This window comes from Cervus elaphus, chromosome 21, assembly GCF_910594005.1.
Source record: "Cervus elaphus chromosome 21, mCerEla1.1, whole genome shotgun sequence".
Lineage (NCBI taxonomy): Eukaryota > Metazoa > Chordata > Mammalia > Artiodactyla > Cervidae > Cervus > Cervus elaphus.
Window position 1 is genome coordinate 62109269 of NC_057835.1, and position 25046 is coordinate 62134314.

The following is a 25046-nucleotide window of genomic DNA, read 5'->3' on the forward strand; positions in this document are numbered from 1 at the left end:
AAGGTAGCACAATATTAACAAATTGTTTTTGCATTTAAAAGAAGAGTAAATTATCATCTGAATATACATCAGAAATTTAAAGGAATATATGAACTATCATGCCAAAAAAATACTAAGTAGTGAAAAAATGCCATATTATCTGGAAAAAAGTAGATATTTATCCTAACACATCTACGTTGTTAGCTGAAAGACAATACATCACAGGAGGACAAAATAATAAGTTCTCTAATTATTATGGAATTAGTTTCTAATGTTTAATTAAAAATTTTAAATGTGAATGACAATTCTAAACTTTACTTAACAGATAGAAAGTGTATGTTATACTTAACAGATAGAAAGTATATTATCCATTACTATATATGATTACTATATATGATCAACATTTTCATAAAAGAAAGACTATATTCATCATAAATGTTGTAAGGTAAGTTAGAAACCAGATAAATTAATAGTGTTTTTCAAATGAATTACAGTTTGTGTTGGTTTTTTAAAACATCCTAGTTTTTTATAATCTTCTCTCAGTTTCCTTCTATTACTTTCATATATCAGCTTGGTTAAACATTTATGTTTTCTTAACATTTCAAATTTTTTTAATTCTGAAATTAATCCTCGTATACAATATAAGGAAGTGGTGTGCTGGTAAAGGTTTGACAACTATCTCTCTGGTGGAAAAAAAGCCTTGATTTGTAGCACATGCCTATTTCCATAATGTAAAAACTCCCATACAGCCAGTTTCAAGCTACCAAAGTCATTGTATGTGAAGGGAAGAGATGAATATACAATTGGCTCTATCTCCAGCATACCACTGGAAAAGAATTGTTGACCATACTGAAATTTAAATATAATCGGAAGAAATAATCCCAGAGGATGTTACTATGGTAAACAAAGTAAAAACACTGATGATTCATCAAGACGTTTAAAATTCTTATTATACCACAAAGGAAAAGACAACTCTGAGAGTAACAGCAATTTTTATCCAAAAAAGAAAGACAAAATAAGAAGAGATAAAATCACAACAATTTTCAAACAAGAAAAAAGGCAGAAGATTAAGTAATATTTTAAAAACTGTACAAAAACATATCACACGTAAATAGCTGATATTTCAAAACTGTCACATAAAGACGTAATCACAAAGCATGCAGCAAAAAATTGCAGGAAAATCATGAGTTAATAAATGAAAATAACATGTTACTTTATAAAAGATTTAATTGTTACAGTGTATGCCTAGAGTTCTGCAGTCTGTGGGGTTGCAGAGTTGGACACAACTTAGAGAAGGAATAACAACAACAAATAAAATTTTAAATTGTAATATGAATTATTATATAATACTTCCTTAAAACATTGAGCATAATTGTAAATCTAACTAAATATCTATATCAAAAAAGTATTTTGCGTGCTGATTCAATCAACATTTTCCCTGGTTTTAAAATTCTCTGTAGATATCTTTGTATCATATCAAATACTGTTTATTAAATATTTAGAATGATGATATTCATAACCATACTGATTTGCCCACATATGCAAAATCATATTAATATATCCAAACCCTAGTATTTATAATGGATATATATATATATTTAAAAATATTTTTGGAATGTTTAGTAAAAAATAAAAATATATTTGGGATGTTCTCTGTTCTTCATGTCATTCTGCTGTCTGTATTCTTCAAAGGTAACCTTGAATCAGAAAACTTCGTTCTTGGGAACAGTGTCCAGATGTAACAATGCATCCTTGATAAAACCGAGGGTATGTGCATTGATAATATATAATGCCTTTTTTCTCAAGAACATTATGGTGAAAGTACAATTTCATATTCTTCCTGCATCTTGAATGATCTGGACATTATGGGTTAATGACAGATTTAACTGATATAAGTTTACTAAAGTGAAAGTGAAAATTGCTCAGTCTTGTCAAACTCTTTGCAACCCGGTAAATTGTAGCCCACCAGGCTGCTCTGACCATGGAATTCTCCAGGCAAGAATACTGGAGTGGGTTGCCATTCCCTTCTCCAGGGGATCTTCCAGACCCAGGAACTGAACCCGGGTCACCTGCTTTGCAGGCAGATTCTTTACAGTCTGAGCCACCAGGTTTACTATGCCCTTCTTTATTTCAAAGGTATTTGAGAATTTTCTGTAAAGCACTCTGTTGTTGAGAGGACCCCTCATATAGTTTGTTAAGTCATTTATATCATTATTTCAATTATATACCACTCAGAGATGGTCTTATGTGATTTTCTCTTTTTATTACTATTGGTCTAATAAATATGCCCTTGGGAAGAAAGGAACAATGAAATAATCAGTCCAATTTCCAAGAAGTATAAGGCTTAATTCATTTTTAGTGTATACAAATGCTAGTGATTTCTGCATATTGATTTTGTATCCTGCAACTTTGCTAAATTTACTGATTAGCTCTAGTAATTTTCTGATACTATCTTTATGGTTTTCTGTGTACAGTATCACATCATCTGCAAACAGTGAGAGGTTTACTTCTTTTCTGATCTGGATTCCTTTTATTTCTTTTTGTTCTCTGATTGCTGTAGCTAGGACTTTCAGAACTATGTTGAATAAGAGTGGTTAAAGTGGACACCCTTGTCTTGTTCCTGATCTTAGGGGGAATGCTTTCAGTTTTTCACCATTGAGAATAATGTTTGCTGTACACTTATTACATAGGGCCTTTACTATGTTGAAGTAGGTTCCTTCTATGCCCATTTTTGAAGAGTTTTAATCAAAAATGGGTGCTGAATTTTGTCAAAGGCTTTTTCTGCATCTATTGAGATCATCATATGGTTTTTATCTTTCAATTTGTTAATATGGTGTATCACATTGATTGATTTGCATATATTGTAGAATCCTTGCCTCCCTGGAATAAACCCAACTTGATCATGGTGAATGAACTTCTTGACATGCTGCTGAATTCTGTTTGCTAAAACTTTGTTGAGGATTTTGGCATCTACACTCATCAGTGATGCTGGCCTGTAGTTTTCTTGTTTTGTGTTGCCTTTGTCTGGTTTGGGTATCAGGGTGATAGTGGCCTCATAGAAAGAGTTTGGAAGTATTCAATGTAAGTTTTCACTGTCAGTATTTAGAATGAAACATTTTAACAAGTTTAAGACAAATAATCAAAGGATTATACTAGTTCTTAAAACTGTATAAAGGGCATTACTATAATCAATACAGAACAAAAGACACTAATGTTTTTAAACTCCAGCTCTTTCTTCACAAATATTGTAAAATACTTCATATTTTAAATGATTTCAGAGAGTGAATATGAGTGTTTTCTGTCAAGGATATAGCTCCTCTGTCTTTTTAAAATTAAAATTTATGTTCATTATTTTAAGAATAACAATTTATAAAAAAAAAGTTTTCAAGTAAGGAAAACAGATTAGATGTAAAAATATTGCAAGATACTAATTAAAGTTTACATTTTTTTCCCCTTTATTTATTTATTTATTTATTTTTTCAGTGAAAGCTTACATTTTTATTGCAGATATTTTCATAATAAATAGACAAATAGAGGAAAGCCATTTCCCCCTAATTTTTTCATTGCAATTTACTGCTTTCTCTAATATTTACTATGTTTAACTTCCTCCAATTCCAAAATGCACGTCTACATTTATAAGCAAGATAGACATTTGTTTATACGATACAATGAAGATAATTCCCTCCCCTCAAAGCACATTTTCCCCTTGTTGTAGCACATCAGAAGAAGTAATAAATCATGTTAAGATGCTATTCCTTTAATTCTTCTACCCTCAGGTTCTATTTAAAAATTAAAATATCCTAATCCTTAGCCTGGCACACAATGCTTTCTGCAATGAGTCTCATCATAATAAATTCCTTTATGTGTCTACCTTCCCAAACTTACAGTTCACTTCTCTCACCTCCATTTATTAAAATTCTACTTATTCTTTTCAGATCTAGCTAAAATGCTCATCACAACTTGCACTATTCTCTCATATTTCTAAATTACTATAGCACGCCACAAAAGCTTACAATTTTAATTTTACAACCCTCCTTCTTACATATGATTTTAAAAATTATACAAAGTTAGAAATTAAGTGTTGCATGACCACATACAGGGACAGAAATTATGTTTTATTATAGACTTTTGTGTTTCTTTGAATTAGGGACATATATCTTTCAGGACGGAAAGCTATGAGAGATGGAGATACTACAGGCTTACTAATGAGATTATGCTAAAAGACAGAAAAGAAAGAGGAATGCAGATGGCTAAAAAGAAGGCAAACCCTGCTAAAGGACAAGATTTGGCAGAATCTGTAAGGAGACAATGGTTAAAGAGCCTTGTAAATAATAGGAACCCAGGCTCTAGGACTTCTCCAGAGTCCAGTGATATTTTAGGATTCCAGGATAGTAGCTACATGAAGTATCTCAGAAGTTGGATGCTAAGCACCACAGCAACCAGCATTAGTAACAATCTCTATGTGTAGACCTGGTTTCAGAAACCAATGCGCACTGGGACATACCAGTGAAGCTCACAGGAATAAAAATTAGTGGGTTTTTCCTGAATGTTGTCCATTTTTAGGGTTTTTTAGAACCTCGGTTGAGAGTTGAGAGTAGGTAAGAAGAAGGAATCTGCTATTTGACTACAAAAATGGGAACCTAAAAGTCAGATTAAATAAATTTTTTTAAAAAGTGCACAGACAAGTTTGTAAATAATGGTTTTGCTTGCTACTTATGTATTATGTATCTTTGGATCAATCACAATGTCAAGCACCATAAGCATAACAGGTGACTAACTATTTGTTGATGTCATTAAAATAATGTGGATCTTGAAAAAAAGTAAGAAGGGAAAAAAAGACAAATCAAAATTAAATGATGTATAAAATATTAAGCAAAATTTATAAGAAATTACATGTTCATTTATAAATTATCCCAATAAAGGATAAACTTTTCCAGATGGATTTTAGAAAATAAAGTTTACAATGTTTTCAATAGACAAATCTTAAATACAAGTACACAGAGAACTGAAAATAAAAGGATTGAGAAACATATACTGCACCAAAAAAAAAAACCCAGCTGCAGCAAGAGTAACATCGAACAAAGCATGTCTTAAGGAAGAAGTATTCCTAAGAGAGGCATTATATAATGATACAATTATCAGTCTATTAGGAAAAAATATAACAATTCTAGTTTTGTATGCACCTAATAACATATCCTGAAAATATATATAACAAATAGTGACAAATCATGGGTAGATATTTTAATATACCTCTCTCAATAACTGATGAAATAATCAGATGAAAAATCTAGAAAAAAAACCCAGAATATTTGAAAAATGAAGTTAATAAACCCAATAAACAACATATGTTGAACACGTACAAACTACAAGATAAACATTCTTTTAAAGAACAATTACCAAAATTGATTACATACTACACCATAAAGCAAACAGTTAATTTTAAAAACTGAAATTATTCAAAGTGAATACTGTTTCAAGAGGGTTATTATGCCCAATTTCAATGTTTTACAAAATCCTAGAAAATCCCTAAAGTTTGAAAATTTAACAATATATTCTTAAAAAATCCACAGGTAAATGAAAGTACAATAATATATTATCACACCATGTTAAAAATTATCTATGTATTCTTCTGAAGAGATGACGAGAAACAAATGAAACTTAAAGGAAAGGACACAAATAATAGGGGAAAAAATCAATGGAAAAGAAAAGAAATATATAGCCTAAAAAGTAAACAAATAAAAAGTTTGCTGTTTGAAAGACTAGTAGAATTGATAGTGCATCAGCAAATCTGACCAAGAACAATAAAAGGAAAAGGAACAAATTACCAATATAAGGGAAAAGAGGACAGGACAACACATTCAATAGACATTAAATAGACAATAAGATGCTACTATGAACAAATTTAGTGCACATTTTTTTTTCAAAATAGGAGAAATATTCAAATTCCAAGAAGAATCCGACCTAACAAACCTGACACAAAAAAACATAAAAGTTTGAATAGTTTTGTACTAGTTTTAAATCTAGTACAGAAACTGAAAATGTAATTCAGCACCTACAAAGAAATTGCCAACCCTCGTAACATAAATGGTGAATACTTCTAAACATGTACAGGAAAAAAAAATACCAATAATAATCATATTCTTTCAAACAACAGAAAATGAGGAACAATTTATGAAGCCAGAGAAGCACTGAAATAAAAGCTCGACAAGGATATTACAAAAAAGGAAAATAAAAGACATCAAACAAATAAAGAAGTAAAATTTCCTAATGTTTTGTATGAACCCAGCAGCGGAATATGGATAACAAAAGCAAATAAGATGTTACAAAAAGACAGAAAGCAAACTCTTCTCCTTTCTCTCTCTCAGGAATACAGATGCAAAAATTCTACACATAGTAACAAGCTGAATCCAGAGACAGATAAAATGATAACGCATCATGAGATACTTGGGTTTATTAAAGGAATGCAGGATAACTTTAACGTTTAAAATCAATATAATTTACCAATTAGTAGAATAAAATTATATATCATATAATTTATATATCATATAATTGTATTCACATACACAGAAAAAACATATAATTCAAATCCATTCATGATTAAAACTTTTCATCCAACAAGGAATTAAATAGAACTTCCAGAAGCTCCAAGAGTAGCCTAAAAATCTTATGAAAATATCAAGAAATATAAATGTAATATAAATATAAATAATCCCAAAGAAAAATGGGCAAGAAATTTGACTAGGTTTTCCATAAAAGAGGATATCTAAATAGTCAATTAACTAAGAAACGTCTATTAGAGAAATGTAAGTTAAAGCCACAGTGAGGTAATACTACACACCCACCTGAATGAGTGAATGAAAAGAACTAAAAATACCAAATATAAAGTAAGCATACAGGGAAACTCAAACCCTCATTCACTGCTGTAAGAAGTATACATTTGGATAGTTTGGGGAAACTGTAACACAATATCTACAGCAATTGAATTTATGTATAGTCTATTACCTACCTACTCTATTACTAGGTACATCCATAGCAAAAATAAATACATATGATTACCAAAAGGCATGTACAGTAAGTATGCTCAGAAATAGTCAAAATCTGAAAGCAAACTGTCAATCAACTGTAGGCTTTTTTAATTAAATAAACTATTTAATTCCCCAAACTAGTGATTTTAAATAAATACCCTCACATTATAATCTTCTTAGGAAGGCTGCTAATAAACAACAGTATATCAAAATTTGTAAATATTTTAAATCACACTTTAGAGCCAAGATAAGCAATTCCTTTGTATAGTTATTACCTCTGACCAAAGCATAAGAATTCACTTAGACAAATAGCTTTCATAACCAATCTAAAAATAAGATATATTGGTGTATATTTATAGAAATAAATTGTATATGGCAATGATAATGATAAACTATTTCAATTATATGCAACAATATTTACGAGTCATACAACATAGTGGTAAGGAAAAAAGTCACATATTATATATGTGATACAATATATAAATATATTGTGCAATCTCATTTCTACAAAATTCATATATGTGTGAGTATTCCATTTATATGAAATTAAAAATAAGTGAAAGTATTCTATCATATGTTATCTTGACAGTGGGAATAATTACTGGAAGAGAGCAGGAGAGAGGCTGGAAAGATGCAGATGATGTTTTATTTCTTGATGTGGGTGCTAGTTACATGTTGTGGTTTCTTACTCAAAATTGATCCATGAGTATATTTATAATTTACACATATTTCTACATGGATTCTATATGCCAGTAAAACGTCTACATAAAGGTGTAGAGCTCTAGACTTATGGACACAGCAGAGGAAGGGGAGGGTGGGATGAATTGAGAGAGTAGCACTGAAATACACACATCACCATGTGTAAAATAGATGGCTAACGGGAAGTTGCTATACAATGCAGGGAGCTTAGCCCGGAGCTCTGTGACAACCTAGAAGGGTGGGATGGGGTGGGAGGTGAGAGGGAGGTTCAAGAAGGAAGGGACATGTGTATTCCTATCGCTGATTCATGTCTATGTATGGCAGAAACTAACACAACATTTTAAAGCAATTATCCTCAAATTAAAAATAAAAATGTAGAGTTCTGCCTCTGAGAATAATAGGGTAGCTTATATCAAACTAACTCTCCGGTCAGTAATAATTCTAAATTCTGGAAAAATATTTTACTATAAAACTGTTTAAAGCCAGGACATGGAAGCAACCTAGATGCCCATCAGCAGATGAATGGATAAGGAAGCTGTGGTACATATACACCATGGAATTTTACTCAGCCGTCAAAAAGAATTCATTTGAACCAGTCCTAATGAGATGGATGAAACTGGAGCCCCTTATACAGAGTGAAGTAAGCCAGAAAGATAAAGAACATTACAGCATACTAACACATATATATGGAATTTAGAAAGATGGTAACGATAACCCTATATGCAAAACAGAAAAAGAGACACAGAAATACAGAACAGACTTTTGAACTCTGTGGGAGAAGGTGAGGGTGGGATGTTTCAAAAGAACAGCATGTATACTATCTATGGTGAAACAGATCACCAGCCCAGGTGGGATGCATGAGACAAGTGCTTGGGCCTGGTGCACTGGGAAGACCCAGAGGAATCGGGTGGAGAGGGAGGTGGGAGGGGGGATCGGGATGGGGAATAAGTGTAAATCTATGGCTGATTCATATCAATGTATGACAAAACCCACTGAAATGTTGTGAAGCAATTAGCCTCCAACTAATAAAAAAATTAAAAAAAAAAAAAAAAAAAAAACTGTTTAAAGATACCAGAGAACAAACTCAGGCAGAAATTGGCAATATGACCCTTGAAATAAAAGGAAAAAAGTAAAAGTCACTCAGTCGTGTCTGACTCTTTGTGACCCCATTATATTATATATAGTCCATGGAATTCTACAGGCCAGAATACTTGAGTGGGTAGCCTATCCCTTCTCCAGGGGATCTTCCCAACCCGGGATCGAACTGGGGTCTTCTGCATTGCAGGAGGATTCTTTATCAGCTGAGCTACAGGGAAGCAAAAAAAAGGACCTATTTAACTAGTTTTCTCTTAATGGCCTTCCCCATATGGTTCACTGCAGAACAATTACAGCTCAGCAAAAAACCTCAGTTACAAGGCTGAGAAGCCAGAGAGCAGAATTCAGAATTGTGAGAGCAGCTATAATTGTACAGAAATCCTGGAATGGAGGGAGCCAGAGAAGGAGGAGACCAAAAACTTACACTTAATGGTCCCCAAAATTCTTGCCTAAAATTATAAACTGCAGAGAGAAAAACAAAAAGAAACCCAGCAGAAAGCCACAGTTGAAAGGCTAAATGGTCTGCAAGATTTCAGCACCTTCCTGATGTATAGGATACAGAGTTTGGAGTTTAAATCCTATTAATTATAGGTTCTGTCCAAAATCTTGAACTCTGTCTAGAGTTCAAAACTGAGACATGAGAACCACGAATTAGACTTAGAACTATGCAAAGGATCAAAATAGAACAAAAATAAAAATGAGACACATCTTCCACAGATTTTAAGCGATCCTTCAGTAATTTCACTGTCTGCTAAAATAAAACACAATATTCTTCAAAATTCAGTCTCTAAAATATATTAAACACAATGTCCAGTACACAAAACATTAGTAGATACATAAAACAATACAGAGTGTGATCCCTAGGCAAAGAAAGAAAGAAAAATATTAATAAGCCAACAGAAGACTAAGATGTTGGAATTAGTATACTTTAAAATAAATACTATAGCTATATTAAAGAATTTATAGTATTATACATATAGATATAAATTATATTATATATATATCACATGTATATTTATATCCACATATGTGTATATATAAAATAATCCTATAAATTCTTTAATATATCTACATACACCTATACATGGGCTTCACAGGTGGCTCAGTGGTAAAGAATCCGCCTGCCAATGCAGGCGATGCAGGTTCCATCTCTGGGTGGGGAAGATCCCCTGGAGAAGGAAAGAGCAACCTGCTCAGTATCCTTGCCTGGGAAATCCCATGGACAGAGGAGCCTGGTGGACTACAGTCCAAGGGGCTGCAAAGAGTCTGATATGACTTAGAGACTAAGCATGCACACATCTACCTACACACATCTGTTTGTATATATATACACACACATAATAAAACAAGGGGAACAGGAAAGATATAGTAACTTCTAAGAAGATCAAATATAAAACTTAAAATGAAAAATATAATGTATTTAATAAGATAATTCACAGAATTTTTTTCCTGGAAAATTGAACACTGTAGAACAAAATATCAGTCAACTTGAAGACAAATAAAAATAATTAAAACTGAGGAAGAGAGGAAAAAAATTATAAAACAACAACATAGACTCAGTAACCTGTGAAAAAATGTCAAAGGTCTCTATATATGTAATTCTCATCCAAAAAGGAAAGCAGGGAGGCAATTGGGTAGAGAACTGAAAGAAATATTCACCCCAATGCCCCCAAAATAGTTGAAATCCTGAAAAACTTTAATTATAAAGTCATGTCTCTTTTATCTTATACCTTTCAGCAGTATCATTTCAGTTCTAGCTCTAAGATTTGTTTGCATTCACTTTTCCATGAAGACTTGTGGTCATGAAGGTGAATAAAAGTATAGTAGACACAATGTTTTCTTTTTTAAAGAGTGAAAGAGGTTTAACATTTGAGATATCAAAGAGAAGAATCTGGTTGTTATGAGAGAAAAATAAGAATGAAGTATCAAATTAAAGAAAACTCTGATTGGATCTTTATGGTTCAAATTGTGATAAGACTAAGATGTTAATAAGATATCTCAAGAAATAAATATGTAAAGGAAGATTTTTGCCTTAAGACATTATACAACTTTAAATAAATAAGAGTAAAGAATATAACAATAAAATATCAAAGTATATTTTCCAAAACAATCTCTTTATGTTTCAAGAAAGTTATGAATAGTTTCTCATCAACGAATCAAAAATAAAATGATGTGAATATGTGAGCTATTTTGCCAACCTCATTTCTCTATTGATGCATTTTAATTATTTGAACTCATAGCTTCCGTCCTGCTGACACATTTTTAAAGATGCTTAATTAATCACTCTTTGAAATATGTACTGCTCTTTTCCCCATTCTTTGGTGTTATCAAAACAACAATGTCTGTGAAGGGAGTGGGCAACAGTAGGCTGAAGAAAAAGCGTTGTAAGAAATGTTAATTCCTCATCATTAAAGTTTTGACTCCTCACGGCCTAATTTCATTAGACCTTTGAACAATGAGCATGTAACTATTGCTATAAATTTTCTAAAACACAGCATTCTTATTTTGCAACATGCAGGGATACTGCTATAAAATGTCATCTACTTCAAATACTTTCACCAATCATTTGTGAAATCACTTAAAGCTTACAATCAAAGTTGTCTGGATTGCATCTCAAAAATACTTTTTCAGAATATTTAAACTAACTACAAATGCATGAAACAATTATTTTTAGAAGAGCTTTTAGATATTTTTAAATATATTATTAAATGATAAATTACTAATATCTTCTTAATTAAATACTGCATTGAATAATCTGAATCTACAAATTTAAAATAGAAAATCATCAGAGGAAAGAACAGAATCCCAACATTACCATTTATTCACTTTAAATAACAAAAAATGTCCAGGTACATTTAATAAATTCATAGCTTCAGAATGCTATTCATAAGCTTCAGAGATTGAATTACCAAAACTTTTACTATGTGGATGTAGGGAATAAATAAGGGCTTATTATACATTTTTGATGGCTAATTGTTCATACACGTGTGCATGCATGCTCAGTCACTTCAGCTGTGTCGGAGTCCATGTGACCCTATGGACTGTAGCCTGCAGGCTCCTCTGCCCATGATTCTCCAGGCAAGAATGCGGGAGCGAGTTGCCATGCCTCCTCCACAGCATCTTCCCAACCCAAGAATCGAACCTATATCTCCTGTGTCTCCTGCATTACAGGCAGAGTCTTTATCCGCTGAGCCACCTGGGAAGCCCATTCAAACATGTATGTTCCCTCAAATAAGTTAATGATATGATCTTTGACAATTTAAACATACTTGTAAATAAATTCCATATAAACCTTTCCATGGAGAAAAAAACCTAAAGGAGGTTCTTTTCATCAGTAAAACCTTAAAAAAATTAATATACTTACTTACTAATACCCTAACTGAGCCTGTCATTGATGAGCAACATACACTTAGCCAATGGTAATAACTTTAACTTTCTGACTACCGCTGAGTGTTATCCCCTAATCTTCCTTTATCACATCCTTTACCTATCTTTATGCCTAAATATTGCTAATAAATTATAATAAAATTTTAATGTAAAACACCAAATTCAGTCATACATTCAAGTATTGAAAATTAACTTTATTAGAAGTTAATTGATAGTGGCAAGATTCATACAGTACAACATGAAGTTATTATTTCACCCAGAGGTTTATTTAATATTATTAATGATTACTTAACAGAGGAGCCATTGTAAGGATGGAAAATATTAATATCTGCAAAATTGATTAAATTAATTTCAAGAATATCCATGATTTATATAGATAACTAGAAAGTCCTCTATTCTCATCATACCTCACATACACTATTCTTAGCCAGGGAGGGAAAAAATGAAAATTATTCATAGATTTAAGAGTTTCAGATACTAAGAGTCATCAAACCTACTCTTTATTGCAATAACAACTAGAGTAAATAGACAAGAGGCCAGTGCTGCAAGAAAGGGCAATAGTAGCCAGCGTTAATAGCCTATAAACCTAATCTACAGGAATTAGTAGAAAATGAGTTATACTAGCAACCTTCATATAGTAACTCACCGTCCTACACTGTGATTTAGAGACAATGTACTGAGTAGTTTACAGGGTCAGAAAGAGCAGACACTCTAAATTCAGTCAACATAAATTTCATGATAATGTAGTTACAACAAACAGTGTTGTGATGGCAACTGCAGATGAAGGTGTGTGGGTGTTCACTCTGGGGAGCAGAAAAAAGTGAGTGCTATAAAATTAGTGTTAAATTAATCCCCTCCAAGGGTAAGAGGTTGTATCTAATGGAAATAAAATTCCAGTAATTAGATTATTTTAAAAAGAAATTAATACAAGTCTCTATGCTTTCCTATGACTAATTATTCCACAAAGTCAATGCTTTGCTCTAATTCTCTATTCAACAACCTTCTGATGTGTAATTTAGCCCTCTATTCGTCAGAAAGGCTGTGATCCATTTATATAAGAGTTATTTGTTATATGGTCAAGTATCTTTACCATGATTGATGTCATGATGACACAGCATTTATGCTTATAAATTTGTACTTCTGAAATTTAGTTAATCTCAATCAGTTCTCCATTATTTGACAAAAAAGCTGCTAAACCTGAAACATGATGGCTCCATGAATACCATCCAGAGCAAAGATACCTATCACAAAAATACCTATCACAAAGATTCATCAGAAAAAAACAAACTTGAGCTGCAAGATCAACAAACCAACAACGCCATTTTCCATTTTCAATGTGGAAAATATTTGTGAGTTTCCTTTAAGATTCTCTGAATAACCCATTTTATAGTTTGGACTGTGCATAATTCAGCATAAAGTGCAAACACTGATAACAACAATAGTATCAGTTTATACTTCTGACATTAACTTTTAGAACCATCCTGTGACATATTATTTCCATTTTCTAAATGAAGAAAGTGAAACAGACAGAGATGACCTACCTCAAGTCATACAATTGTTAAATGAGAGAATTAAAACTTAAACTTTATGAGTAATGTTCATAGACATGATTTCAACCACTATGCTATACTTTTATCCTATATATTCATAAAATATTTGGCTTAATGAAGGAAGAAATCATAATTTCAGATATCTACAGCTCCATGACCAAATTCTACTACATTAACTATTTCATTCCTATGTTTTAGATTCTAAGAGGTAAAGTTAAAACATTGTGAAGTTTTAACACAGTGAAGCACAGTATATCATACTGTGATAAGTGAACACGATATGCATTCAGGTATGTATAAATTTAAAAGCTTTAAGAATAGCTATGAAAATACTAATAGATACCTGTTAATACCCATAATGGTATCCTTAAATTCTGTGCCACATATATCATTCAAGATATTTCAATAAATTTATGAAAAATTTTACTGAAAACTTACTTTGCAACCTCCGTGTTGGGCTCTCTCCATGGAGTTGTCGTCGTGGCATATATGGCGAAGGATGGGGAAGTGGCAATGAGGAAACATCATGAGTCTGAAGTTTGTACCAATGTGGCTCGTCATCTAATAATGCTGTTTCTAATTCAATTAAAATCTACAAAGCCAAGAGACAAAGAATTGTCATATGACAATAATATAGAAATTCTCTTAAATTGTTTCATTATAATAGTAATGTTGTCAGGTCAAAAGCAAGGTTATGCAGCAGAATTGCCCATATGCTTGCCACTAGTTAAATAGATAAATATTTATAACTTCTTACTGATTTAATAACTTTATATACCTAAGACATTTATTTTGTAGATCTTTGAACTACTGGAGGCTGTAGCAGATCCTCTACTAGGGGCTGCTAAATATGACATTGATGAGATGTTTGGATGGCATCACCAACTCAATGGACACGAGTTTGGGTAAACTCCGGGAGTTGGTGATGGACAGGGAGGCCTGACATGCTGCAGTCCATGGGGTTGCAAAGAGTAGGACACGATTGAACCAATGAACTGAACTGAAAGGGAACCTGTTACTAAATGTCGGTAATTAAAACTAATATATGTATACTGTTTTATGGTTTAAAAAGCATTTCACTTACATTCATCAGCTTAACCTTTACAAATTCTGAAATGGGGATATAAAAACAAATGAGAAATGCTTACTGTGTGTTAAGAACCTTGTCATATATTATCTTAATTCTTGGGTAAAAACTACTAGGTTGGTCTTATTAGTCAACTTTTTATAGATAAGCATACCAAGGTTTAAAAAGATGAAAAAAACTTGTTTAAGCCTCCATTGCTGGTAAGTGAAAGAGGATGCAATATAAATCAAAGACTGTCTTACTTAAAACTCGGTTTAATGTATCATGATACTAAGGATTCAAAACAGGAAAGAAACAAAGAATGGATTTTTAAGTGGCTCAGCAGTAAAGAATCTGTCTGCAATGCAGGAGATGCATGAGACATGGGTTCAATCCCTTGGTTGGGAAGATTCCCTTGGAATAGGAAATGGCACCCACTCCAGAATTCTTGCCTGGAAAATTCCATGGACAGAGGAGCCTGGCAGGCTACAGTCCATGGAGTTGCAAAGAGTCGGACACAACTGAGCACACAAACACATCACATCATCACATATTATAACATGAATATATAATAAATTTGAAAAGGAAATCAGTCCATAGGAATAAATGATTCTTTTTGTTATCTTTCAAAGTCATGCAAATATGACAAGGTCTGTGTTTAAGGATATGAGAACTGTTAAATAGTGATAAATCACTATATAGCTATGGGAGGTAAAAAAGTAAAACAACTAAGGTACTCTTCATTCTTCCTAAATTGTCCCTAGTCATTTTCAAAATTACAGGGTGTTTTAAATGGTTACACATATATACACACACACATTTAATCCTCACTCTAGCCCATCTCACTCTACTAAAGAGGAAATTAAAGCGCAAATATATTAAATATCTTGCTCAAGTACCAAAGTCAGGAAGTGGCAGTGTCAGGAACGCATGATCAGGCAGCAGAAGCTAGTCTCTGATTTCAGCAATTACGTTCCCCTTCTTTCCAACTCTTCAATTCCTTAGCTAAGAACATTCAGTTCAATATTTCTATGGATTGTTGTTTTACCCATGATATTACCATTTAATTCATTCAGGAAAATCAACCACGCTGAAAAAAGCTGAAAGCAGTTATCTTAGCATGTTAATGGTGGGAGAACTGTCTCTCATCTGTTCCCTCTACCTTTCAGATAGAAATATTTCCTCAAGTATAAATGAAATCAAGTCATGCTCTTTCCAACCTGTCATTTGTTCCCATTATCTACAGGATAAAATCCAGCCTCTTAATATGACATGTGAACGGATACAATCAGACGTCAGTTTAACTTTCAAGTCTCATTTCTTACCAGGTTCCTTTCAAATTTCAATGCAGTTGTCCAAGACCCCCGTAACTCTAGTATCTCGTATTCCCTCTGCAGGAACTTTACTCCCTTCCCTGGACCACTTATTTCTGCTTCCCTGCAAAGCAATTTTGTATTCCTACTGCACTTTCCCATAGAACATCTGTCATGCTATGTTATAACTGTTCATTCACTTATATGTATTTCAGTGAATTATAAATTCTTTAAGAGAGGAATATACCTTGTCTACCTTTGAAACCTCAGTCCATAGCACATTACAGATACAGTACAGGGCTGAAAAAATGATCCATGGATAAACGATTGAATTACTAGTGGTACAATTGGTTTAGTAAACTAAAAGGATACACACATACTGTAAAAGCATCAATAAGTTATTTTCTTAAAACAGCAGCTAAATTCATTCTGTTAAATTATGTTTACTTTCTCAGGTATCCAAAATATATTACTGATAGTCATATAAACAAAAGTATTTGGGATAACATGAATAGTCTAAGCTTTAAAATAGTTCCAGATACCTCTCCTAAGAATTCACTTTCTTCCTCTCGTACTCGAGCTTGATCCCAAAGGGTAATCTCCAGCATTCGTTCCCGAAATTCTCTTCGGTGGACTGGAGAATAAATAAATGTTTGGTTCCATTTGGGTTCCAAAGTTTTCTTCACTGTTTTAGTTCTTCTCTTGTTTTTGTCACTATCAAGAAAACAAGAATATATGAACTTACATAAAGCTTCATTTGAACTTTTGCCCTAAAATGTATACATTTAAAATTTGCAGGAAACAAGTGAAGTTTTCCCATAAATTTGTCATATATTAAAAATGTTGTAAGCTTCAAAACTACCATTGAAATGTATAAGGCATATTATGTAACTTTGCTTTAATAACAGAGTATTATAGTAAATATGAAAATTTTCCATGATAGATAATTAAGAACAGTCTTTCACAAATTCTAAATAAAACCAGACTAAAAAATCTTTAACTCTCATTTTCTTTTTAACACAGTGCCCTACTGGAAACCTTTAAAATGGAAATCAACTTATTGGCTACATACACTATTACTTTGAGTATTTGTACATATGCAAATTCTATGCATGGTATTTGCAACCAATATACTATTCACTTAAACTACAGAAATTCTTTGTACAATATGTCTGATTGTTATGCTCAAATCTTTACTTCCGTGCAGTTAAGCTAATGAGCAATTTATTTTCTTATATATACACACTTGCTCATTTGACATTTATCAGTTCAGCTCAGTCGCTCAGTCGTGTCCGACTCTTTGCGACCCCATGAATCAAAGCACGCCAGGCCTCCCTGTCCATCACCAACTCCCGGAGTTTACTCAAACTCATGTCCATTGAGTCGGTGATGCCATCCAGCCATCTCATCCTCTGTCTTCCCCTTCTCTTCCTCCTCCCAATCTCTCCCAGCATCAGGGTCTTTTCCAGTGAGTCAAATCTTCACATGAGGTGGCCAAAGTACTGGAGCTTCAGCTTCAGCATCAGTCCTTCCAATGAACACCCAGGACTGATCTCCTTTAGGATGGACTGATTGGATCTCCTTGCAGTCCAAGGGATTCTCAAGAGTCTTCTCCAACACCACACTTCAAAAGCATCAATTCTTCAGCGCTCAGCTTTCTTCACTGTCCAACTCTTACATCCATACATGACCACTGGAAAAACCACAGCCTTGACTAGACAGACCTTTGTTGGCAAAGTTATGTCTCTGCTTTGTTATATGTTATCTAGGTTGGTCATAACTTTCCTTCCAAGGAGTAAGCGTCTTTTAATTTCATGGCTGCAGTCACCATCTATAGTGATTTTGGAGCCCAAAAAAATAAAGTCTGACACTGTTTCTATTGTTTCCCCATCTATTTCCCATGAAGTGATGGGACCAGATGCCATGATCTTAGTTTTCTGAATGTTGAGTTTTAAGCCAACTTTTTCACTCTCCTCTTTCACTTTCATCAAGAGGCTTTTTAGTTCCTCTTCACTTTCTGCCATAAGAGTGGTATCATCTGCATATCTGAGGTGACTGATATTTCTCCCGGTAATCTTGATTCCAGCTTGTGCTTCTTCCAGCCCAGCACTTCTCATGATGTACTCTGCATATAAGTTAAATAAGTAGGGTGACAATATACAGCCTTGACATACTCCTTTTCCTATTTGGAACCAGCCTGTGGTTCCATGTCCAGTTCTAACTGTTGCTTCCTGACCTGCATATAGGTTTCTCAAGAGGTGGGCCAGGTGGTCTGGTATGCCCATTTCTTTCAGAATTTTCCACAGTTTATTGTGATCCACACAGTCAAAGGCTTTGGCGTAGTCAATAAAGCAGAAATAGATGTTTTTCTGGAACTCTCTTGCCTTTTCGATGATCCAGTGGATGTCGGCAATTTGATCTCTGGTTCCTCTGCCTTTTCTAAAACCAGCTTGAACATCTGGAAGTTCATGGTTCATGTATTTCTGAAGCCTGGCTTGGAGAATTTTGAGCATAACTTTACTAGCGTGTGAGATGAGTGCAACTGTGCGGTAGTTTGAGCATTCTTTGGGATTGCCTTTCTTTGGGGCTGGAGTGAAAACTGACCTTTTCCAGTCCTGTGGCCACTGCTGAGTTTTCCAAATTTGCTGGCATATTGAGTGCAGCACTTTCACAGGACCATCTTTCAGGATTTGAAATAGCTCAACTGGAATTCCATCACCTCCACTAGGTTTGTTTGTAGTGATGCTTCCTAAGGCCCACTTGACTTCACATTCCAGGATGTCTGGCTCTAGGTGAGTGGTCACATCATAGTGATTATCTGGGTCATGAAAATCTTTTTTGTATAGTTCTTCTGTGTATTCTTGCCACCTCTTCTTAATATCTTCTGCTTCTGTTAGGTCCATACCATTTCTTTCCTTTATCAAACCCATCTTTGCATGACATGTTCCCTTGGTATCTCTAATTTTCTTGAAAAGATCTCTAGTCTTTCCCATTCTATTGTTTTCCTCTATTTCTTTGCATTGATCGCTGAGGAAGGCTTTCTTATCTCTCCTGGCTATTCTTTGGAACTCTGCATTCAAATGGGAATATCTTTCCTTTTCTCCTTTGCTTTTCGCTTCTCTTCTTTTCACAGCTATTTGTAAGACCTACTCAGACAACCATTTTGCCTTTTTGCATTTCTTTTCCATGGGGATGGTCTGATCCCTGCCTCCTGTAAAATGTCACAAACCTCCGTCCATAGTTCATTAGGCACTCTATCAGATCTAGTCCCTTAAATCTATTTCTCACTTCCACTGTATAATCATAAGGGATTTGATTTAGATCATACCTGAATGGTCTAGTGGTTTTCCCTACTTTCTTCAATTTAAGTCTGAATTTGGCAATAAGGAGTTCATGATCTGAGCCACAGTCAGCTCCCGGTCTTGTTTTTGCTGACTGTATAGAGCTTCTCCATCTTTGGCTGCAAAGAATATAATCAATCTGATTTCAGTGTTGACCATCTGGTGATGTCCATGTGTAGAGTCTTCTCTTGTGTTGTAGGAAGAGGGTGTTTGCTATGAGCAGTGCCACTCTTGGCAAAAGTCTACCAGCCTTTGCCCTGCTTCATTCCGTACTCCAAGACCAAATTTGCCTGTTACTCCAGGTGTTTCTTGACTTCCTACTTTTGCATTCCAGTTCCCTATAATGAAAAGGACATCTTTTTTGGGTGTTAGTTCTAAAAGGTCTTGTAGGTCTTCATAGAACCGTTCAACTTCGGCTTCTTCAGCGTTACTGGTTGGGGCATAGGCTTAGATTACCATGATATTGAATGGTTTGCCTTGGAAACGAACAGAGATCATTCTGTCATTTTTGAGATTGCATCCAAGTACTGCATTTCAGACTCTTTTGTTGACCATGATGGCTACTCCATTTCTTTTAATGGATTCCTGCCCACAGTAGTAGATATAATTGTCATCTGAGTTAAATTCATCCATTCCAGTCCATTTCAGTTCGCTGAGTCCTAGAATGTCGACATTCACTCTTGCCATCTTCTATATGACCACTTCCCATTTGCCTTGATTCATAGACCTAACATTCCAGGTTCCTATGCAATATTGCTGTTTACAGCATCGGACCGTGCTTCTAGCACCAGTCACATCCACAGCTGGGTATTGTTTTTGCTTTGGCTCCATCCCTTCATTCTTTCTGGAGTTATTTCTCCACTGATCTCCAGTAGCATACTGGGCACCTACCGACCTGGGGAGTTCATCTTTCAGTATCCTATCATTTTGCCTTCTCATACTGTTCATGGGGTTCTCAAGGCAAGAATACTGAAGTGGTTTGCCATTCTGTTCTCCAGTGGACCACATTGTGTCAGATCTCTCCACCATGACCCATCCATCTTGGGTGGTCCCACACAGCATGGCTTAGTTTCATTGAGTTAGACAAGACTGTGGCCTAGTTTTCTGTTGACATTTATAGGTCTTTATAAACATAGTAAAATTATTTCTCTGTGAGGTAGCTGCTATAGTCTGAGCTGGAAATGCAAGTTGGCCATCCTGATGGACAGAACTTCCAGTTCAGAGGCTTTCTTATTTTTTTCTGCTGCATATTTCTATCAAATGAATGTTTTTGATTATGCATTCCATTATATACACATATATTTATAAATTATATGCATGTATTACTGTACTGTTATACTAATATATTGCATTCATTGGTAAATATACAAAAATAGTAATCAAAATAGATGAAAATAAAAATACACATATTTCTTTCTGAACTCCAATGAATTGTTTCTACATTCCCTGGGTATATCCATTCTTTTTGGAGATCACTACTCTAGCTTATTAGAGAGGATCAATGGCTGAATAGAAACAAAGAAAATCATCAAGGAAGGCAATGTTAAGCTATCAGAGGAGGCTATTTGAAGTGAGAAATGCCAATGAACAGGAAGTGGAACTGTATTAACTTCCTCAAATTATCTTAGCACAGCACAGTTCTCAGAGTATTGGGAAACAGGAAGCGGTTTGAAATAAGAAGGGATAGAGTGCCTCTAAATGAGGGAGTCTATGTGACTTCTCCTAGGTGAAAGCAGAGCTTACTGTTTAATACAAGGGCTTCCCAGGGTGTGAGTGGTAAAGAATCCTCCTGCCAATGCAGGAGATGCAAGATATTTGACTTAATGTATCAAAAGCATGTATTTAATGTGGCCATTTAAAAGCAATGTATGTTTATTAATTGCTATGGTTTCCCTAGGAAAATAACTTTGGAAACCCATGTAGGAAATCTTATCTCCATTCAAATTTATGAAAAAGAAGTGTCACTGTAAATTAGAACAACTAAATAACAGAGAAATAATGACATGGACTATGATTTATGATCGTCACTTCCTCCTTCCAAAACTTTAACAAATATTTATAAAGCATCTACTTATATTCTATCCATAAAAGAATGAATTATGACACCCTGTCAGAGATAAAAATTCCTTCCACCAACATCAGAAAGAAAATATTTAGATGGAACCTTGCCATCTAATCCAAGAATGGTTTATACTGCTTCTTATGACCTGTGGCTTTTCTTCCAAAAAACAAATAATTCAAACTAAAAGCACAGTCCTTTATTCATGTGTAAAAACTTATGTCAACAGAATAAAAAAGGTTGAGGTGATAAAGCAGCTATGTGAGTTAACCAGAGAATTCTGTTTTCTACTACAGATAAAATCCTGACACAACTATTAATAAAGTGAGCAACAAACTTGCCTAAATATTCTTCAAATTCCTGATAACTGACAAGAAAACTCAGCTGAGAGATAATCTGAGAAAAAAAATTTCAAAACTTTCTCAATTTTTTGCTGTTGAGAAAAGATAAAAATTCTATATTGGGGAATACAGAGGAGTCTTTAAAGGGACTTTCTCATTCATCTGAGCTCTGTCTGCTCAGAAAGTTGGAAGAGGCATGAAAAATAAACTAAAACTAAAAGTCAACCAAAAAACAAATAATCTGAGAGGCTTTTACTATCTTCAAAAATAAGCATTTTTCTTAAAGAGCTCTGAATAAACAGAAACTTAAGACTCTTGCGACCTCACGGACTATGTCCATGACATTCTCCAGGCCAGAATATGGAGTGGGTGGTCTTTCCCTTCTCCAGGGGATCTTCCCAACCCAGGGATCAAACCCAGGTCTCTCGCATTGCGGGCAGATTCTTTACCAGCTGAGCCACAAGGGAAGCCCAAGAATACTGAAGTGGGTAGCCTATCCCTTCTCCAGTGGATCTTCCCGACCTAGGAATCGAACCACGGTCTCCTGCATTGCAGGCAGATTCCTTACCAACTGGGCTATGACTTGTCATGTGCTTGCATAAAAGCATATGTGGGAATGCGTGATTTTCCGCAAGTTTTTATGATGGCAATCTAAGGATGCTTAGACTCTGAGAAGCAAGTGACTTGTCCTCCCCCTAAGATGGTAGATAATATGGCTGTGACATCTGTCATCCAACTGAAGTTTTAAGTTGGATTTACCCTTTTAGTTATTGCATATCCTCATCTTCCCTTGCTGTTCAAAGTGTATCCCTCCCCAAAAGACAATCTAAGTTGTTAGAGAACAATCTTCTCTAAGTAAACCTCATAAGATAAAATCATACAGCAGCCAGTTTCTAGTAGTTTAGGAGGCTGTGGCAACCTCACATATTTTCTGAATAATTTAACTAATTTTTTTCCAAAATATGTATCAAAGTGTAAGGCCTTTGTTAACTGCTTACTTCTTATTGTCTTTGTTGAGTCTGTTCTTCAGATGATACTGTGGCATTCAATACTGATGACTTTAACTTAAACCAAATAAGAGAGTGTGCAGAAGTATACAAGTATGTTTAAAATCACATCTGTACCCTGCTACTTACATCCTGAGAAAAATGACCAGACCAACCCTAGAAAACATCAATGCAGAAGAGCTAGGGAAGGGAAATTAGTGCACTACTTTTTTCCTTTTTCATGATGTTTATTGAATAATTTCTTTCACTTTGTATGTGTTTGAAATTGAGAATGATTAGATGATTTTTGATAAATTATTTCTCCTATCCTGATTTCTCTATTTAAATCAGGGTAGATTAATAACATGCATACTGATCAGCATGAACACAAAGGAAATGACACTTTAGGAAGCTAACTCTTGGCCCAGTGGTAGAGATTTCTTGATGATATTGGTAATTAAATATAAAGCATGTTCATTAATTTTACAGATTGTAGAGAAATAATATATTAGTAAGAGAAAGTAGAAATTGTAGAGGAACATGATGAATATCTTTTAGTACCATTTCCAGCTTTTTGTCTCTGTAGTTTATGTTTAAAGTGTATTTGATTTAAAGGTGCACAATTTTTAATGAGTTTTATAAATAAAAACATACTTTATTTAAGAAGCAATCCACACAATATAAAATTGATATAGAATAAAATCATCTATACTATGAACATTTGAAATGGGTTTTAAAACAATATCAAAGCATTTACTGTCACTATTTAGATTCCTAGGAATCATTATGCCTATGCTAAACGTTCTAAGTATCTAACTGGTATGATATTTAAAAATAAATGACACAAAATCAAAACACTCCCTGCTATTAACATTTCTTATCTGTCTTCAAGAATATTTACTTTTGTTTCATATCCTTACCTTCTGTCTGGAAGAAAGTAAATTTTAACATAAGGATTCCGTGGCCTCCCATCTTCCCTGGAAGGGAGGTCTTTTGCTCCCAAAATTGTAACTATTAATTGGTGACCAACCTTGTCAAACCACAGTTTTATCTGAAAAGCAAAAATATTTATTTATCAGCTTAACCATTTACTAATATAACTGAATGCTTACATTCCCAATCTTTGTCCCATTCTCTTATCCTGATATTAGCACAGAATATAAACTTCACTTAGTAAATTGCAGTTAACTTAAAAGGATATGCTATAATAACTTCAATGAATGGAGAATTTAATTCAGATATTTTAGTTTCACAAATTTCTTGAAATTTTTATAATCTAATTTGATAGCTTTTTAACATGCACATAATAATTACACTGCCATAATAAGGACTTTATATAGGATTGTTCTGTGTCTACATTTATGCAGGAGTCTCTGTAGTTCATTTTGGTTCCCCTACAATACTGAGTTCAGAATAAATGCTCAAAATGAACTGAACAGATAAGTTGCTCATATGGCATTCATGGGAATATTTTCAACAAATGTTTTATGTTATATCACAGCAAAGATCTTTCAAAGATTATAAGTAACTAGGAATTACTAGAAGATTTAGTAAACAGACTGCTTAAATTTGTATTTAAAACTATAATAAATTAATCTTTTAAAGTTTTTTATACATAGTCTCTTTTTCATTTGTGAAGCAAATGTATTCATCCTTAGAATAAAAGGGTATATTTTATAATTCAAGATAGGAAAATTAGAATAATTTGCCTGTGTCATAATTAAGGATTAGATCTTCACATCCAGCTGTTGAATCCATTAGACTTAACAGCTGTCACCTCCCACACACATCTCACACTCCCACACCTAGTTATGATGACTATGATTCTGATTCACATTTGGTTCAGAATTTAGCACATCCCTGGCCACTATCTTCAAAATGAAATTGAATTGGAAATTTGGAGCTTGGGGATAAGTTTTGTTTATGTAATATGCATATTTTATTTTCAATTGTTTGATTTTTTTTCTTTTAATTTGGATGCACAATGTTTCCATTAGCTTGGAAGACTTAAATATATATCTCATGTCAGTCCCTCCCTCTCCGCTCCAAAGCAGACAGTCAGTGCTGGGCCAAGCTCTAGGCTATACACATATAGACCATCCACATAAAAAAATATAAAGATAAATATATATATGATATGTTAGTAGTTCAGTTCCAATTCTAACATGGTGTTGTTGAGTCCCTCACTTCATATCCTAAGAGGAT

The 25046-nt window shown here is 33.9% G+C and overlaps 1 protein-coding gene across 33 annotated transcripts in view; it reads right to left on the reverse strand.

Moving 5' to 3' along the window:
• Nucleotides 1–25046, reverse strand: part of RIMS2 (regulating synaptic membrane exocytosis 2) — a 590415-nt gene that overhangs the window by 248035 nt on the left and 317334 nt on the right. For all 33 annotated transcript variants that reach the window (XM_043880157.1, XM_043880154.1, XM_043880169.1 and 30 more), the window contains 3 exons: nucleotides 23762–23892; nucleotides 16657–16828; nucleotides 14174–14327 (listed from right to left, as the gene is read on the reverse strand). In XM_043880157.1, the coding sequence (XP_043736092.1) occupies nucleotides 14174–14327; nucleotides 16657–16828; nucleotides 23762–23892 (457 nt within the window). The remainder of the gene's footprint in view (nucleotides 1–14173; nucleotides 14328–16656; nucleotides 16829–23761; nucleotides 23893–25046) is intronic.